Here is a 20,016-nt window from a genome sequence, read left to right as displayed (position 1 = left end):
GGCAGTTTCATATGGATCAACCTAAAATGTAAATGCCCAAAACTGGTGAAAGGGAGAAAATCAGGACTCAACTAGTAGACAAAACTTCCATCTCTCTAAAAAATATTAATTTTTTAAACTGAGGAAATGTATCCATAGGTTATATGCATATCCCAAAATTACCTTTTAGTCAAACAAGATGATTCATAAAAGTAGAATAATCATTCCATCAGTAATAAATTAAGTGCCTACCAAGAGTGGATGGAGTAATCTCAGTAATTCAAACACAGGACTAATGATACATTGAGAACATCATTAAAATACATAACTGAAACAGCTAGAATATAGGTAACAAAAGTATTCAATATATTGAAATAAGTATCCATTTCTACCTCCCCATCTCCAACATGGGAACACAAAACAGGTCTTACAACTGGGTAACACGTAGTAAGTAGCTCACAAATTGTAGAAGTGTTATTCTTATTTTCAAAGGAAAATTTACCCAGAGAATGCTTTTGTTAAACTGAAAAACAAGGGTGGAACACAGTATTCCCCGTATCAACCAGAAACAAAGTCTGTAGTAGAAAGCTGCAGTATCCCCTAAATCAAGCAGGGGGACAAGAAAGTGCTAAAAAAAATCAAGATTTTTTTAAAATAGCAATTCATACATGTAAGAAAGAAAACTCTATCATCTAGCTTAGTGACACATTGTTTTCATTTCATACTTTATTTCATGATCTTGAAACTGTTAGAAAAATAAAATCTACCTCAAAGGCAATCTTTGACAAAGTATGCACAATTGTTCCCTGCACAGATATCAGTCTGATCTGTTCTGAAGGTTACAAAAGTTTTATTTTCCTGAACCACAGATATAAGCCGAAGAAAAGAGAAAGCTCCAACCTAAACCTCATTAAGTTGGGCATTTTCAAGCAGGGACACAAAAAAGAAAACCAAAAAACAGAAGAGCAAATTAAACTCAAAGTGAGAGAAAAGGAAATGATAAAGATCAGAGTGGAAATCAATGGAATAGAAAGTAGGAAAAAATACAGAAAAATGAATGAAAGCAAAGCTGGCTCAAAAAAGGTCAATAAAATTGATAAACCTCGGGCTTCCCTGGTGGCGCAGTGGTTGAGAGTCCGCCTGCTGATGCAGGGGACACGGGTTCGTGCCCCGGTCCGGGAATATCCCACATGCCGTGGAGCGGCTGGGCCCGTGAGCCATGGCCGCTGAGCCTGCGCGTCCGGAGCCTGTGCTCCGCAACGGGAGAGGCCACAACAGTGAGAGGCCCGCGTACCGCAAAAAAAAATTGATAAACCTCAAGCAAGACTGATCAGGAAAGTGGAGAAAAGACACAGATTACCAACAACAGGAACGAGGAACATCACTACCAATTCAAAAGGACAGTAAAGGAACACTATTATCCATTCTAGAAGAACAGATTTGTCAACCTACATGAAACAAATTCCTTAAAAGACAAATTCATGCAAGAAAAAACAGATAACCTAAATAGCCCTATACCTATGAAAGACATTGAATTTGTAGTTGAAAATCTTCCAATAAAGAAAACTCCTGGCCAAAATGGCTCCACTAATGATTCTATCTATAAATAATATAAGAAGGAAATTCCCAGCACTACACAACTTTTCTAGAAAATTGAAGAGCAAACTATATTTCCCAATCATTCTATGAAGCCAGAATTATGCCGATATGAAAACCAAAGACATGATAAGAAAATAAGACTATAGACCAATATCCCTCATGAACATAGATATAAAAAGTCTAAAGCTTTTAGCAAACTGAATCCAACATCACGACCAAGTAGAGTTTAACCCAGGAATGCAAGATTGCTTTAGCACACACACATAAAGATGTAACTCACATATCAACAAACAAGCTACATGATCATCTCTACAAATGCAAAAAAAGCACATTTGACAGAATCTACTTCTGACATCTACTCCTAATTTAAAAAAAAAAAAAATCTCAGCAGACTATTAATAGAAAGGAAATTCCTCACACTGATTTAGGATGTCTATTAAAATAAAACTAAGGCTAACACCATACTTAACTATGAAAAACTATCTGCTTTCTCCTCAAGGTCAAAAACAAGGTTATCTGAGCTCTTCACTTCTGTTCAACACTATACTGAAGGTTATAGCAAATGCAATAAAGAATAGACACGAAAGGACTCCAGATTAAAAAGAAACACATAAAACTTTATCTGCAGACAACGTGATCGTTTATGTAGAAAACCCAATGGATTCTACAAATAAGCAATTAGAATAACAGATACACAAAAATGAGTAGTATTTCTGGATACTAGCAATTGACAAACACAATCTGAAATTAAGACAACACTACCATTAACAATAGCATAAAAAATACGGAAGATGGAGATAAATCTGATTAACAGTATCTGTTCAACCTGTCTGTTGAAAACTAAAGAACATCGCTGAAAGAAATTAAAGAAGACCTAAAGAAATGGAGAGATACAGGTGCTGATGGGTTCAAAAACTCAATATGGTTAAAATGTCAATCTTCCCCAAATTAATCTATAGTTTGAATGCAAACGCAATCAAGATCCTAGCAGGCTTATCTGTAGATATTGACAAGCTAATACTAAAATTCATATAGAAGTACAAAGGATTTAGAATAGTCAGAACAACTTTGAAAAGTAGAAAATCAGAACACTAACAGTGTTCGATTTCAAGAGTAGTTGTAAAGTAGAAGTAATCAAAATAGTGGAGTATTGGTCTAAAGAAATGGAGCAATCGTACAGCATGAGATTCCAAAAACAGATCCACATATATGATAACTAATTTTCAAGAATGATGAAAGGCAATTCAGAGAAACAGTGCTAAAACAACCGGCTACTCAGTATGTAAAAAAATGAACTTCCATCCTTATTCATACCATACATTTAAGAAACTCAAATCGCATTATAGATCTAAATGCAATACCTTTCTAGAAGAAAACACAGAATATCTTTGTGAGCTTGGGTGACACAAGTATTTCTCAGCACCAAAAAGCACAATCCACAGAAGAAGAAAAAAATTAATAAACTGGACTCCATAAAAATTAAATCAACTGCTCTGTGAAAGACACAGTTAACAAAATGCAAAGACAAACCCCAAAATGCAAGAAAATATTTGCAAATCATATATATGTTGAAGAGCTTGTGTCCAGAATACATAAAGAAATCTCAAAACTCAGTTAATTAAAAAACTACTCAAGTTTGGGCTTCCCTGGTGGTGCGGTGTTTAAGAATCCACCTGCCAATGCAGGGGACACGGATTTGAGCCCTGGTTCAGGAAGATCCCACATGCCACAGAGCAACTAAGCCCATGCGCCACAACTACTGAGCCTGCGCTCTAGAGCCCGCGAGCCACAACTACTGAAGCCCGCGTGCCTGGAGCCCGTGCTACGCAACAAGAGAAGCCACTGCAATGAGAAGCCTCTGTACCGCAGGGAAGAGTAGCCCCGCTCGCCGCAACTAGAGAAAGCCCACGCGCAGCAACAAAGACCCAACACAGCCAAAAATAAAAACAAATAAATTTTTAAAAAAATACTCGATTTTGGAAAATGTATTAAAGATCTGAAGAGTGACTTTATCAAAGAAGATATAGAGATAGCAAATAAGCACCTAAAAAAGCTGATCGATATCACAAGTTATTAGAGAAATGCAAGTCAGATACTCTTAACATACCTGTTACAATGGCTAAAATTAAGACGACTGGCCATACCAAATGTGGGTGAGTATGTGGAGGAAATGGAACCTTACATATTCTTGCAAATATAAAATGTCACACCCAACTTGAAAACCAACCTTTTCTTAAAAAGCTAAGCATATACCTACCATACATCCAGCCATTCCATCTCTATATGTTTACCCATGAGAAAAGAAAACATATCCACAGGTGAACTTATATATAAAAGTTTGAGCAGTTTTATTTCTAATAGCCAGAAAATGGAAGCAAACATAATGTCCTTCAATAGGTGAACAGACATACAAACTGTGGCACATTCATACTATGGAATGCTCTTCAACAAAAATGAACTGTTAACACATACAAGAGCATGAATTAATATCAAAATAATTATGTTGAGTGAAATAAATCATATCAAAAAGAGTATAATCAGCATGATTCCACTTACATAGACTCCAGGAAATGCAAACTAATCGACAGAAATGGAAATCAGATCAGTCATTGCCTGGGGGTAAGGCAGGAAGGAAGGCAAAGGGATTTCAGAGAGGCACAAAGAAACTTTGAGGGCCGAATATGTTCTTAACTGTAGTGTGGTTTTCAAGGGTGTACACATGTGTCAAAACCTATGAGACTGTACACTTCAAATATTTGTACCTTATTTTATATCAATTTTACCTCAATAGGCCTATTAATTCGGGGAGTGGGGAGGGAGGGAGGGACTTGCTTTAAAAAAAAAAAACACCAGAATCCAAGTTTCCTTACTCCTTTAGCAGCAAACTGAACAATCCCACCTGTATCCTGGACTTAATATGACAATTAGAATCTGAAAAACAGTAGCAAATTGAACAATCCCACCTGTATCCTGAACTTAACATGACAATTAGAATCTGAAAAACGGGGTATCGGTAAAATAGTAAAGTTACTTCAGGAAATACCTGCTATTATTTTTTGCCAAATGCAGTTTTTTCAATACACATTTAAACAAAGCCTCTTAATGTGCCAATGACCATACAGTTATCAATCTTAAATTCAAATATGTCAAAGACAGTCATAAAATCTTCAACATTTTTAGACTCCATACTAATCTACAACATTTCTAATTTTTTCTGTAAACCATATTACAACACTGAGAGCAACTACAATCAAAAATTTAAAACACCAACATAATTAAATTCTTCAAATAAACTCAAGAATATAACAGGAGTTTTGTTTTAATAGAAGAGCAAATATACTGCATATTGCATTTTGGAGAAGAAAGATCAGAGTCGAAGAGGAAGGTAAGAAAAAAGGGATGTGAAAGTAGAAAATATAAAAGAAAACCTCACCAGGGGTTTAAAAAGAAATGCAAATGGAGATAAAATTTTAGCCTGTTTATGTGACTCTTAGAATCTAAGTAATTTGGTACAAATGAGCTGATCATCGTCGGCCAACACATTAAGGACTGTAGCAAATGTAAAGTGAGCGGGCCTTACCCCGGGCAACACAACTGCCCCGATTCCACTTTTCAACTTTGATCTGCCTCTGCCGCCTCGTCCTGATAGTCCCGCACCACGAGGTCTCCGCTTTCCTGGAAATCCTGACCCCCGGCCCTACACGACAGATACGGAAAAGTCAGCATTCTGTAAAAGCCCAAAAGAATTTTAAATCCAAAATGTGAGATAAACCGTCTTATTAAATGTTACACAAATACTTGCTTCTCCCTTTTATTCCAATCAGATGATAAATATTAAGAGACCAGGCTTATTATTTGCATCTTTCAGTATGTATTCTACGACTTAAACATCTACAACCTTAGAATCAAACTTGGTCTGTTACGTGAATGCCCTGCAACAGCAAACCTTGGCACTGTATTTCCGTTTCCTAATCCTACATCCTAGGTGGCAGAAAAGCCACAACTCTATCCAGGTATTTTCAGGCGCAACAAATTGTATTGTATTATAGAGCAAGTATGAGGAAGGACTCTCGCTAACTGGTTTCTTGTAATTGTATTGATATTAATAGTTATCATATGCTGAGTACTTATTATGCACTGCTCGAAGCACTTGTTCCTCTCAACAATCTCATAAGGTCAATACTATTTTATCATCCCCACTTCAGAGGTAAGTACACTGGGGAATAAAAAGGTTAAGTAACTTGCGCCAAGTCAGACACCTGACAAGCCTGGCTCCAGTGACCTCACTCTTAACCACTATTCTGCACCGCTGCGTTGCACGAAAGCTCATTTTTACTATGTGCAACAGTATTTTTTCTCTCGTGAAAACTGTCAATTTCCTCTAACCGTTCAATACCTGACCATACAGGAAAGCTGATGAAAAATTAAAAGGCTTGCTTTAAATCACCTAGATAATAATTACTTCAACTGGAAATAATTTATGTGAATTTTTACACAAGAAAAAATTCTATGGGAAAATACGCTGAATTCCCTGATATTTTAACAAATAAGCACTAAGGTTTTGTGTTGCTGTTTTCTTATTTATTCTCAGACTTATGTATTACTACCTGAAAACACCTGGCATCTACACCTACTTGTGCTGTGTGTATTTAAGATTACTAAAATGCTCAGGAAAACCCTGGTTTTGTTTTCCCTACGTGACACCTTCAGCTGAGGTCACCTGCAGCAGTCTGAAACACTGAGCTCATTACCTATTTGGCAGAATGCTCTCCAAGTCAGCAAATTATGGTTATACTGTGAGCACCAAAAAGACACACGTGAACAAGAGGGAAGGGGGGCTTTCGTTCCTTCCGTTTTTTAGTAAAAGCCAACTTCCAGTTTTCCTGCTGCCTCTCCTTATCCTCTTAAGCTGCTTTCCTTCAGATCCTGAGCTCCTCTGAACAAGCGACAGGGTAGTGTTGAATTGGATAGTTTCTCTTGTTGTTTTTCAATAGGTATAAAAGATTTTTTAAAAGTCAGTGACTGAATCAAGACTACAGTAGTCCCTCAATGTATTTCTCCTCAACATCCAATGACACAGGTAAGAATAAGTGAAAATCAGTGGTATATGATGCTTCATAATGGTCAAACAAGACCTCTTTAGCTCTTCTAATTAATATTTACATTTTCAACACCGTGCATGCTATCAGAGTGAGTTGAAAAATAGTTCTTCCAACGGTGATAGAAAATAGGAAAGCAGAATCTAGAACTCCTTTGAAATCCTTAATTAGTCTAAATTAAAAAATGCATCAGACAACTTCAAGGACTAACAGAGTCATCCACCAATGACATGAAAAAGAGATCCTATAGTTTTTAGATTATTAACACAGACAATGAAATCTGCTGCAATTCTGCTATTTTTTCTCCATTAGTACATAATAAATTAATGTAGCTTTTCTTTTGTTCTTTTCTAAGCAACAAAATGTTATGATATGATGAACAAGTCTTTAATTACTTTATAGCCTATGTGACAAGGATTTCCCCCGTAGAAATACTGGTAATTACAACATAAAAGGAAGCAACCATAAAAAAGGGTATTAAAAATTTACACTTAAGATCAGTCAAGTAAAATGGCAATTTAATTTCCTCCTAGTGCAGGTTTTTAAAGGCAAGCACGTTGCTTCTTCATATTAAAAATTTTAGATTTAAAAAGTGGCTCTGGAAACTAAACTATTTATCTAGAAAAGAAAGGTTTAATTCTTAACTTCTACTCGGACAAAACCAACCAGAAAGAAATGATATACGAATGTAAATGCAATTTTATTTACCACTTTGATGCTCCAAATGGCACTGCCAGGAAGCTGCCTGGGTTTAAAAATTTCCCGGCCTTCTGAAATGTCTGGGGACCAGGAAGGTGGGCTCACTGTATTATGGGTACTCCAAGCCCCCTAGGATATGGCAGGTGAGAAAATAGATGTATAAAACTCCGCAACATAAAAGGTCAAAGCCAGCAACTAAGGAATTTTAGAACAGCAAAAACAAATGCAGACGTATGGAAATTTAGGACAGATTGCTTCAAGGTAGTAAGGAAAATAAGCTTATCACTTACAGTGACTTTATACTGAAATGTTTGTAGCTACAATTTACATTAAATGTTTTATTCTGGTTGAAACATCAGTACAATGAAACGTATTAAAAATCAAGGTTTACATGACATCAACATTGACTCATGAACTGCAATTACGGCACCAAGATATAAATAAATGTCAATCAAACTTTAAGAATTAAAACTATAAGAAACTATTTGGGGATTATTTTCTTCTAACAACTATCACTCTACCGGAAGGGAGAAAAGAATAAACATAAAGAATGTTATGTATACTTCTTGCTATAAACCACCAAAACAGTAGGCCAAAAAAATGCAGTCAGAAACATGAGCAATCAACGACACATTCACTTTAAAATTTGGAAAGTTAGTTTGTAACCATAAGATGCAAATACCACTATAATCCTAACATTTAATTACTCTTCCTTCAGTGACCATTAGTTGTGGGTTTTGATTTTTATTTTTATTTAGGGGACTACTACACTTGGATTATATCCAAGGAACTAATTTGAAAAGTAGAAAAATGTTAAAGCAAGTTGTCCTAAATTTGCAAATTAAAATGCCTGATGTATCTGATTATTTATGTGAGAAACAGTACTTACTAAAATAGTTAAGATAAAACTAAAACATTTTGCTTCCAGATAACCCCATTCAGCAATAACCTGAACTAATCTGATGAAGATGCTAATAAGCAGCATAAAGAAAAACGTTTACTCCACAAAGATAACATTTTAAACACAAATGTCAAACAATACAGAACCTATTTGGAATTAGATAATTCAACAAAGCATGCTATAATTTTACCAATTAAATGATCAAAACTAAAGACATGAAACACAGTACTTACCAGGTTTCTAGAACACTAACACACTAACAAGTAGTAGCCTATCAATCCCATTAAAATACCACCAGGGAATTTAAATAACTAGAAATAAGAACTTGACTATCCTTTGGGGAGGAGACAGTTAATGAAATAACAGTATTTCGAGAAAGACCACACAGGGAGAGACTGGTTTCACTTTAATTAACCTACCCTCCGCTCAGCTAACAGCCATGCTGATTTCACCTGACAAATGCTTTCCCACTAACAGATCACCTTGCGCCTATGTCCACACCTGTCTTCTTTCCTACTGTGTCCAGGGCCTTCTGTAACCTCTGCGCTGACAAAAGCAATTTCTCTATTGTCGTTTCACCGTCAACATCTACTTACAGTTCTGCTGGGCTCTGTGCAGCACATCAGTGAATGTTTCTCTGCCCTCCTTCACTGACCCTTCTCAGCCTCCCTTTTGAGTTCTTCCTCCACTTGACCTCTAAAGCCCCACTGTTTTCCAGGGCGGAAGCCTGGACCACTCTCCTGTGTAGTCTTGTCCTAAACGATCTGATCTACAACGAGGGCTGTAAACACTATCTTGGATGTTGTTGTTCCCCAAATTCACATTTCTAGTTCTAACATGTTCTGAGAGCTCCAAGTTATTATGATTTTCAACTTCCTTCTTAGCACTTCCATTTTGTCGCACAAAACCTCTCCAGTTTACTACGTCTAAAATCTCTCCCTTAAACGAGTTCCAACTCACAACTTTTCCCCATCTTTAGAAATGGATTCCAGTCCGAGTCAGAGAACTGGGAGTCGTTAGACCTGTTCTCTTCTCTCATCACTGTCCTCTGCCCCTTCAATCCTCTCCCTCACCACTCCTTTGATCCAAACCATCGGTAAATTCAGCACATTCTCTCTTCAAGTTCTGTCTCTGGTCATTCTGTTTCTCCGCACTCCCACGGCCGGCACCACCTCTCAGCTAGCCTGCTGCAAAGGTCTACTTCTCTTTATGCTTCTTCCTCACCTGCACCTCCTCAAGCCTTTCCCCACACAGCAGCCAGAGGGACTCCTAAAAAATGTAAATGTGACCAAGCAAGACTCTCCTGCCCTGTTCCAAACCCTCTGATAGCTCCGCAGTGACACTTAAAACTCAAACCTTTCCTACTGCCTCTCTTCAGTTGCATCTTGTGGCATCTCTCACTGTCGATATGCCCTAGCTACCCTGGCTTCCTTGCCATCCTTCACACACGCCGAGCTCTTCAACAGTGGGGACCTACTGACTCAAAACTACACCACCTGTCCACTGGTTGGCGTCTCCAGAATCTTCAGGTATGGCCTTAAATACCTCCTCCTCGAAGAGGCCTTCCCGGGCACTCCAAGTGAACCATGTATCCTTTACAACACCTTTAGCATCTGCATACTGAACACAATACGGGGTCATCTGTTCTATTGTTTATCAGTATTTAGTGGTAGAGAGTGAGAGCAAGAGGTATAAACCTCATTCCCTCAACGTTTCCACACAGTGTTTTTCTCTGCGGGTATCTGGCTAGTGTACATAGTAAATTCCTTTTGGTAGATCGTTTAATGGTATATCAGTAGATAGTCCTTAAAGTATACCATAAAAAGTCATATTCTAAAATAATATTTATTCATAATTTATAAGTTAGCTTTGATGCCAAAATTATATCTCATTTCAAAAAGCATTCACACTTCATATAACATGGATGAACAAAATGAAGGGCTCTATAGATTAAGAATGTTTAGATGCTATTTCAGGGATAATTAGACAACCGTTCAACTGCTATGAAAAACTTATACAATAAAAGCTTGGGTAATTACATTATAAATTTTAATAAGTATGTTATCATAAGGCATTGGAAGGTAGAGCACGTGCAATTTTATAGGAAATGAAGAAAATTATGATTACACTTAGATATTTTCACAAAGAAGAAATTACCTAATATATTCTTTAGACCTTAAAACTAAAATACTGATCTAATTATCAACTGTAGTTATAAATTACCCTTCAGATCTCAGCTTTGATCGAAAAGAATTTACACAGACCATTCAGAAGAGGTCAGATTCCCCATCTACTGTAACATGGTTTACACCGTTGGTACACTTGGTTTTACTTTACCGCACTTGTAGTTATCTATTGCCACTGGAGTATAAGCTTGATGGCAGACACTCTGCTCTTTTCGTTCACTGCTATGTTAAGTAAGCCTTCTGTTCAGCACTTATTGAACGTCTACTTTTTCTACTGAGCATTTTTGCATGCATGTATTCATAAATGCATCAATAAACACTGTACTGTGATATGAAACACACTAATTCCATCAGTTGTAGCCTAGAATCTTGGACTTCTTCACCTATTAAAAAATTACCAACCTACTCCATGCACTGTTACTCTTAAACTATCTACAAACTGAAAAAAAAAAAAAGGGTTAAAAAATGTAACCATCAGGAGAATTTAAGTTACAAAGAGCGCTAAACAGAACCAACTTGTTCTCAAATGCCACAGAAACTTTAAAAATACTATTTGGCAGAGACTGAATTCGATTCCAACAATAATTATTACTGTTTAAAGTTGGTATTCAGTTTTCTGCTTTGAGGCCAATTTATCGACCTAGTAAAATTACAAAGCTGTTACAAGGACTGTGGGAATAGGGAAATGGGACAATAATGGCAGGTGGAGGGTAGGCTATGATGGGCAACTTTCTATTAGAAGTCAAACCCTGTTGCTGGCTGTTACATATGATCAATGTCATGATTAGGGCCCAAGGGTATCCAATTCTACTGAATCAGTTTAAAACGTGGCCAGAGAAGGTCAGGTATGTCTCCTGGGAAGATTCACACCGCCAACTCCTACGTCCACCCTCTCCCTAACATACTGTGCAAAACCAAGATTGCTATTATTGGGTGAGTTTGATTCAGAGAAAGTGAAAACAGTGAAACGAGAGTAGAAAGGAGGACAATTAGTAAGAGAAACTGAAAACACAAGCATTTATAGTTTGTCTTTTTGGTATATACATTCACTCATGTACATTACAGCTATTGTAGCAAACAATTCATTTTTTTATGACTTACAGAATTCTTTTAACATAAATAAGTCATATACAAAACTGAGTTTAACATCAAACAGAACAAGAAATTTAGTCCTGAGAGTGATTTGATAAGAGATAAACTATATACGTACAGAAATGGCTGCTGCCAGCTTTAGCCCTCGGTAATTTAAGAAAGTGAATTTGGCTGGTGCCAGCAATCGTTTTAGTAATGGCTTAAAAAATGTAACAGGCACAAGAAAACTAAGAGGGATGTATGATACTTCTGATCTGTATATGTTGTAGGTTGACACCCCAAAGGCTAGCCATTTTTTTAGGATGAAAACTACAGTTTCTCAATGGTTTAGAGCAGTGCTTCTTGGACTTCAGGCTGCATGGGGATCTTCTTAAAATAGACATGTTCACTCAAGTTAAGGTGGGGCCTGAGAGTCAGTGTAACAAACTTCCAGGTGATGTTGATATTCCTGGTCTGCAGGTCACATTCTGAGTAGCAATGGTTTAGTCATTTCTCCCAGAAAACATGCCTAAGCCTGTAAGCCTGAGTAGAGTTTTTCCTCTTGCCCTCTCTGCTTTCCCACAGTACCCTGTGGTTTCCTCTACTGCAGCCTCTATCACACACAGAATAATTAAATAGGCAGTTTAGTTCTAAAATCTGTGCAACCACGATGTGGCACTGAACTTGAAAACCTACTACATCTTGTATTTACTGTGGCCAGTGTTTGACTTGGTCGGGCCTGCAGTTATTTTCACTGGCACATTTCCTTAGAAATAGTTGTGAGTCAACATGATGGGTTTCAGGACCACCACTTCACAGCCAAATTTAACACATGAACACTACATCCTTCTCAAGCCTCCATTTTCACATAATATCTGCATTATCCTGCAAATCAAGAAAGAAAGCAGGGCAGCACTACCGTTTGCTATGTGTCAGGGGGTTTATAAGTGTTATCATTAAATTCTAACAACCATCTGATGTAGTTTTATGGATGAAGAAACCAAGAGAGTTCACATGGTAACTTGCCTGGTGTCCCACAGACAGTAATGGAAGAATAAGGCTTTGAAGTCAAACAACTGCACTATGGAAATATTCATGCTGAATTTCTATTAATCAATCTTTCCCAGGATCAATTAATTACAGTACAAATATATATAAATAATACAAAAAAGGCTTCTTAAAAGTCACTTTTATAAAATGCCACACAATATTCAGACTAGAAGGTATGTGGGAAAATCACTGTTGGCATCTACTCTACAACTTTTATTCCTCATAAAGAATAGAGAATATTTACCTATTTACTAATGAAACCTTTTTTGATAGGTTCTAAGACAAAGTATCAGTATGTAGGTTTACCTCATAGGTATCCAGGAATAGACAATTACAACTACTAGAGTAATTTCCTTTAATGAATACCATTTTGTATACATTATATACAGCAGTACTTCAAAATTCAAATTTATTTTAGTTAAAAGCTGGATATGAAATAATTTATCAAGAACAGAATCTCTCTTTATTTGGATGATATGATTCACCAATCTGCCTTTTTTAACTTTAAAAGCAAAAACCAACCAACCCCCCAAAATGCCAACAGTGCTTCTTACTAAAAGGTTTACGTCTAGAAACCAGAAATGGAAGAAAGAGAAGGGAGGGAGGCAGGGAGGGAGGGACTGCTTACTTGTAATTAATTGTTAACGAAGCTATAACCCTCCACCGTTCACCGCTGGGGGCCTGTTTTGCTCTCACAGGGACAGATTATGAAACTGATATGTTAATTCGAGACCCTCCATTTAAAATGCTATTGCAATACACAAGTATGTTATAAAACTCTAGGGTTCTTAATAAACTACTTAAATTGATGAAAAATAAGAAATTCAGTTCACAACATAATGGCAAAGTGGTTATAATCTAATGAAGTACTATTTTTGGAAACCTACTCTATTGAAGAAATTTCACCTTCTCTATGAGAACCTCTCAATAGATGTCAGTCTTAGAATTTATGTAAATTCCTAAGCTCTCCACGTATATGATGTTAGCAACAACAACAACAAAAAAGGTGGAAAGGTAAAATGAAAAAAATTCTTAGCATTTGAAAGTTATCAAAATATATTTAAGAGTACTTATGTTTTTCTATGAAATTTTCTTTAAATATTTAAGAATACTTCAAGAAAATGTTTCTAAGAAAACATATTTCATAGAAGATTTAACAAAAACTTTCAATATTATCATGAGAGCAATTAGTACATGAGTGTCTGAAGTAGATCACAGTCATGTGATTTCATTAAATATTTTCCCATAAAATAAGGTGATACAAATAAGGTATCTTGTTCTATCCAATGCATAGTCTCCACAAGAGCAAAGCAGTGTATCAACAAGCTTTTTGAATCACCAAGTGAAGGTTGTTTCCTATACAACTAAAACAAAACTGGGAGGTAGAACATGGCCTACAGCTGCTTGTGAGATTAGCAGCAAATTGTGAGGTAGTAATCAGACAGTAGCAGCTAAATAGAAAGGAGAATACTACCACAGTTGAAAGAGAACATAGCAGAAGTAGTAACAGTAACAAATATTAAGACAGTTCATGTAAAATGGGATGAACTTGGAAGAAAAAAAACATATGTACATACACACTCTCACACACATACAAAAATACCCACACTATTTTGGAACATAGGTCAACAGAAAAATAATCGTAATGGCTTCTCAGTTGGAGCAGAAGTCTCTAAATAAGGAGAGACACCAGTAAAATTTAACAGGAATATTTATGATGCAATATCCTTAAAGAATGTAAATGTCTGAACCAAAATTAAATTTGAGATTCAAATTTCCATTGCTAAAGTCTTTTCAGAGCCAAAACTACACAATTAGTATATGCTATTCAAAAAAAGAAAAGGAAAATAAAAGAAAAAACTAAGGATGAAGAGAACTAGTCTGAGAAGAAAAATCTCTCTTAGTAGAATAGAAAATAAATATCAATTGGGAGACTAATTTTCACATTAAAATAAAGTTTGATTCAACTTTTTTACTGGTGCCACAATCCCCAAATTAGACTATCAAAGTATTATTATTCCTATAAAAAGTTAAACTTTAATCACTGAAAGCAATTTAAATCATGAGACTTAAAACTCCGAATTATTATTGTGACTAAACACTTCTGCACTGTTTGGTATCTTGCTATTTTATGAAAAACTTCAGAAAGTAGACATTTTGTAGAACACATAATTCTTAGCTATAGTATCTTCACTTTGCTTTGTAGTTTCACTCAAATCCCACTGAAAAAGATCTAGAACTTACCCTTACAGGGTAGAGTTCACAATCACACAAGTTAGAACAATCATGGGAAGAACTCCCTTCATTTCCTGAAGATCAACAATATAATCCTAAAATTTTGTTCACAAAACCACTGAAGTAAGTCCTAACTTTAAAAAACTTCCCACAAAAAGTTAGCAATCAACAGAAAAACCAAAATGAGAAATTCCCCTGCATGAAAAATACTCTAGGTAAATTCTGATGCTTAAGCAGTTAAAAATATGTACAACGAATAATATCAATAAACAAATATATCTGAGGGGAAAAACAAATGTTAATTACACTATACCCAAAACCTTACTTTTTTTTTTAAGTCTCTGCTGTTACTATGGCATAGAACTGAAACCTTCTTTAAAGTGTTTTCTATTAGAAACTATAATCAAAGAGGTTGCACTTAAATTCCAATAAGATCACTTCAAGTTTAATAAACTAGTCTTCATTAACAGTGTGTTTTTTGAAGTGGCCAAAACACATAAATCAACATTACATCTACATTCCACCTAAACGGGAAAACCTGCCCTCCAAACCAAAGCTACACATACACTTTTTTTTACTTTATAGAATCACTCCAACATCTTTTCTATCAACATCATTAAAATCACCATACCTGTCTGGACCGAGGTCTACCAGGAGAAAATTTCCTTTTGGTAATAGCTGGTTTACCCATGCCAATTTTGGGGGTGACTGAGATGTAAGTTGTTGGCATGACGTTTCCAGCAGAAGCACTGGGAGTCGACGGGTAACTATGCAGCATGTCGTGGGAAGGCAAGTCGGAAGGAAGTGCTGGAGAGGAAGACGCATTTGCCTTGCTCATGCCCGCTGCTGATGAAGACGGGGACTCTGTCTCAGATGGTAATTTTACAGATTTGCTTTCTTGGCATACACCATCTTTCACACAACTCTCAACTGCAGGAGCCACTTCGAAGTCCATAAATGCAGTAGAAGGTTCAGGATTTTCTTTCTGTTCCATTTCTTTTGGTACCCTTTCTATGGCCAACTGTTCCTTAGAACATAAAGCCGTACCTTCCCCACCGGGGGACGGGACAGTGACGGATTCAGTGTTGACTCCTGGAGGCCGGGATTCTTCTGGGGACGCCGCCATGTTAGGTCCCTCCAACAACTGCACTTCCCCCTGCTGCACAGTGACCTGGGGGGCAAGGGCTTCAGCGCTGTCTGTCACTTCCATTTTGTTCTCATTTTGATCTGCACCGCAAGTGTGCATCACTTTAGGAGGCATTTCCATTTCTTCGCTATCAGCTTCACGAGAAATCTGATTTTCCAATTCAGGATTCATTTTATCTTGGGATGATTCTATAAAATTTCAAATATCTATTATGTTAATGTACCTATGAATTTAAAAATTTCTAACTATGATTAGGTATAAAACATTAATGTCTTACATGTCTGTAGCTCTATGGTTTAAAAATAATAAGCTTGGGTAGAAAAAAAACGTTGGCGGGGCGGGGGGGATCCAAAACATACTTTTGCTTAAAACCATGCCTTAAGTCAGAAGGTATTCATCAAGAAAGGCAATAAGGCAATTACCAAGTTTAGTAAAGGTCAAAAGAGAGCAGGGTTTATGGATTAGAATCAGTCACCGATCAGACCAGAAAACCTACAAGAACACTACCTTAATGGGATCCCCAGAGTTTAAGGTAATTTCTGGTAAGAATATTAAAATAGAATTAATTTCTAATATAACTATTATTATGATGTTTCACAGTTTGGTCACTTACAAGAGGATTTAAAATTTTGTAGGTGAAGTTATACTCATTTTACAACTAGGAAAATGAGGCTCAGTGATATTACATGATGTGTCCAAATTAAAAAAGATTCGTCTAGAATAAAAAGAATTTTGCAATAAGCCGACACAAGATGTAACAAAGCTTCTGTAGACTCAAATATGTAATGACCATAGATAGAAAAGACTTATTTCGCTTAGCCATACATGCTAACACAATCAATACATTTTTTTGGATATAATTATTGTTCTTCCTCATCATCTATAACCAAAGAGACTTATCTTAGCAAATCAATAAAAAGAATTAGATATCAGAAGTATCTATAGTCACTGACTACTAAATTTTAAATCAGGGTACTAGTAAGTTAAACCTTTAACCCAATTATTACTTAAGAGTAAGGTTAGAGGTCCAATTGACATGGGCCCTAAGTGGCTCTATTAAGTAAGACCACTGATGATAAAAAGCACTTATTTCAAATGCCATCAGGGTAATTTCTTACGTACATTAATAAAGACACTAATTTCCTTATTTACTATTTACCACGGTGACTGAAATTTATATATGTTCTTATATCAAAATGAAATCTCACTTCTCACTCCTGCTTTATTGAAAGACTATAGTTGAAAAGGAAAAAAACATCAAATAACAGATCTGATCATACTAAATATTTTTAAACACCAAAGTACTTCAAAAATACTTTAATATTTTAAAAGTAATAAAAAATGGACTTTTAAAACAGAAAATACATATAAATGAAGTGAACATTTTTGGTTTAAAACCGTAAGTATCACCATTTGAGAGACTCAAGTAAAACAATCTTAATGCTATACGATGCCTAAATTATGTGCTCATAATAGTAGACCGACTACCTCAAGTCTCACTGGCAAAGAGGAACGTTTGCAATACACACTCAGAACACGAGGATGTTCTTTCTCCTCTGTGCTAGGCAGGAAGGATTAAGATAAAAGCCCAAACATGCTCTATTTCTGCCTTAGAAATCCACTGCCAATGGTTTTCCAGAAGAGGATCACCTAACCACAGACTGAACGACCATCACGTGAGTACAGCAATAGTAAACAATTCATCTCTAATTCGAAAAGTCACCTTAGCAGACTATGACTCGAATCGCATAGCAACCATAAAGGCGTTATGCTGTAAATCAATCAAATTAGACGATATGAACATGCTGCCTACCAGCAATGAGAAGTCCACGCATGCCATGACTTTCCGGTGGATCACTCCTCTGCTGCTCTCCGGTATGGATGTGAGCTGCTGTGAATAACACACTTATGGAATCTCCAGCAAGGAGTCCAAACTCCTCTAACACTGCCTTCTCAACAGTAATTTGGGTAGGATATTTATCCTTCTGCCAAATTCCAATTTCAAATATAAGCATAAAGCATCCTGTTACTATTCATTTGTTAAGTAGGATATGGAAATGAAACTGGATATGGAAGGAATCTGACTATGTACTATAAGATTATTATATAGTTTTGTCTTATTTTTCTTCACTTTATATCTTTATGAAGTATAATTTTTAATGAGAGTTGTTAAATATAAACTTAACCTCAAAATATCTCAAGGGCTTTTTATGTATACATTCAACCTATATAACGCAGTATCACATACAATCCCACAGACTTTGAGGTGAGACCAAGATTAAATAAGTAGTTTTCCCCAAACCTGGTCTCTCATTAATTCCAGATCCTCAAGTACAATAATAGCTATTACCAATAATGCAAAAAGCTTAACTGAAATATCATTGAAATAACCCTCAACAGGACTGCTTACATGATCTAAAACAATGAATTTTTCATTATCTCAGCATGAAACATCTCACAATCAGCAACAGCTCTAGTTAGTAATTACAAAGATAACTAAAGAAAGAAATTGCTTTTTAATGAAAATCACTTGATCCCTAAACAAAGTATATATTTATGAATAAGTCTAGATTACAGCTGAACTATCAATACAATATATACATGCCCTTTCCCCGATTAATTTCTAAGTTTATTTTATTTAAAAAGGCTCCTCTCTAAATAACTTCGTACATGACTATGTCTCAGCTTATTTTTATCTAGGGTACTAAAGTTGCAGATGTTCACATATTCACTCTACACACGCATTTTCTTCAGAGGACAGACTGTCCATCACCAAAAACACCCTTACCATCTGGAACAGTCCCAGGCGCGGGCTGCTGGCCACCGACGTCTTTATTAGCCGCGTGCTCCAGAAGTACCATGTGGTCCTCAGGGCCTTCAACTTCCATTTCACTGTTACAATCTTAACAGAAAATTATTTATTCTTTAGCTCAGAATGAGTTCTTCTGTTTTTGTTAACTAAGTCAACAACTATCACCTTGTTCTAATGGGGGTAAATTATCCCTGAAAATGCCATAAATTCTTCTTCAGATTTTTCTATTTTGAACCAAATATATATTTACATTTTTCCAATATGGAAAATATAATGAATTAAAAAGTAACTGGAATTTTATTATTTTGAAAGGATACCGCACAACTGTATGCTGATGGCATACTAGAAACAAAATGTGAGTAACCAAGATGTGTCTACTTAAACCCCTTGCACATGAATAGAACTTTTATAGACTTTGCCATTCATACTGATGAAAATGAAAAACGATCTGATTAGCAGGTCTGTTCCCTTTATGATCTAAGAATCTTGTTATTACGTTTATAACCCAATGGTGTACTAATAAAACTACATGAACAAAATTTAATAAAACTAAAATTTGTTTGGAGTAAAATAACCCAGAGTATGAAGTGCAAACTAGGTCATAGAGCCAAACAGTAAGGAACTTCCACTGTTGGCCCAAAAAACACAATTGTAGGAGCGTACGATAGTCCTGGAATTCAAATATTGGGCGAACAGTTGTAAAGAAGCTAGATTAGATATTAACCATCAGATTCAGAGATGACCAAGATCACAGGTACAGAAGCTAAAAATAAGATGGGATCTGATACACAGGATTCCCTCATTGTTACTAAAGTAATATACTGCTGACTGGTTGGCACAGCATCCTAAAGAACAAAAACTCTCAAATTTACCTGTAGTGAGTTCAGCCATCTCCACTTCATCACCTGGCTGTAATGGATCCATCTCAGCTAAGTGTTTGCAATACATACAGATGTACTCTTCTTTGAGCTGAGAATCCAGTTCATGATCTGTCGGTTTGTCACATTCTAAGTGAACCCATCTGTGATGATAAATATATTTAAATAAAATTTTCTAATTTAAAGTCAAATTAATATTTAGGGAAAAGAAAGATAACTGCTGAAAAACTGGATATAGGAAGGGGTAAGGATGGAAGAAGAGGTAATAGGGGTTAGCAATTGAAGGTTCTAGAAAAGAAGCTGTCATTTTTGGATGTCATCACAGGTGTTGACCTTTTTTAAACACATTTTAAACTATTT

At 36.1% G+C, this 20,016-nt stretch overlaps 1 protein-coding gene across 27 annotated transcripts in view; it reads right to left on the bottom strand.

The window, feature by feature from the left end:
• KMT2C (lysine methyltransferase 2C) overlaps positions 1-20,016 on the bottom strand; it is a 293,121-nt gene that overhangs the window by 92,403 nt on the left and 180,702 nt on the right. For 23 of the 27 annotated variants that reach the window (XR_016394238.1, XR_016394240.1, XR_016394239.1 and 20 more), the window contains 6 exons: positions 19,651-19,799; positions 18,755-18,868; positions 17,780-17,857; positions 15,451-16,154; positions 7,386-7,505; positions 5,159-5,275 (listed from right to left, as the gene is read on the bottom strand). Coding sequence is in view for 24 of the 27 variants with exons in the window: in XM_089917170.1 (XP_089773296.1) it covers positions 5,159-5,275; positions 7,386-7,505; positions 15,451-16,154; positions 17,780-17,857; positions 18,755-18,868; positions 19,651-19,799 (1,282 nt within the window). In the remaining 3 variants the exon portion in view is untranslated. The remainder of the gene's footprint in view (positions 1-5,158; positions 5,276-7,385; positions 7,506-15,450; positions 16,155-17,779; positions 17,858-18,754; positions 18,869-19,650; positions 19,800-20,016) is intronic. The other 4 variants (XM_089917158.1, XM_089917161.1, XM_089917179.1 and 1 more) reach the window with 2 other exon arrangements.

The sequence above is a fragment of the Delphinapterus leucas genome, chromosome 9 (assembly GCF_059928025.1).
Source record: "Delphinapterus leucas isolate spDelLeu-1000000601 "Yukka" chromosome 9, BTC_Dleu_Yukka2, whole genome shotgun sequence".
NCBI lineage: Eukaryota > Metazoa > Chordata > Mammalia > Artiodactyla > Monodontidae > Delphinapterus > Delphinapterus leucas.
This window is presented reverse-complemented; position numbering and strand designations above follow the sequence as displayed.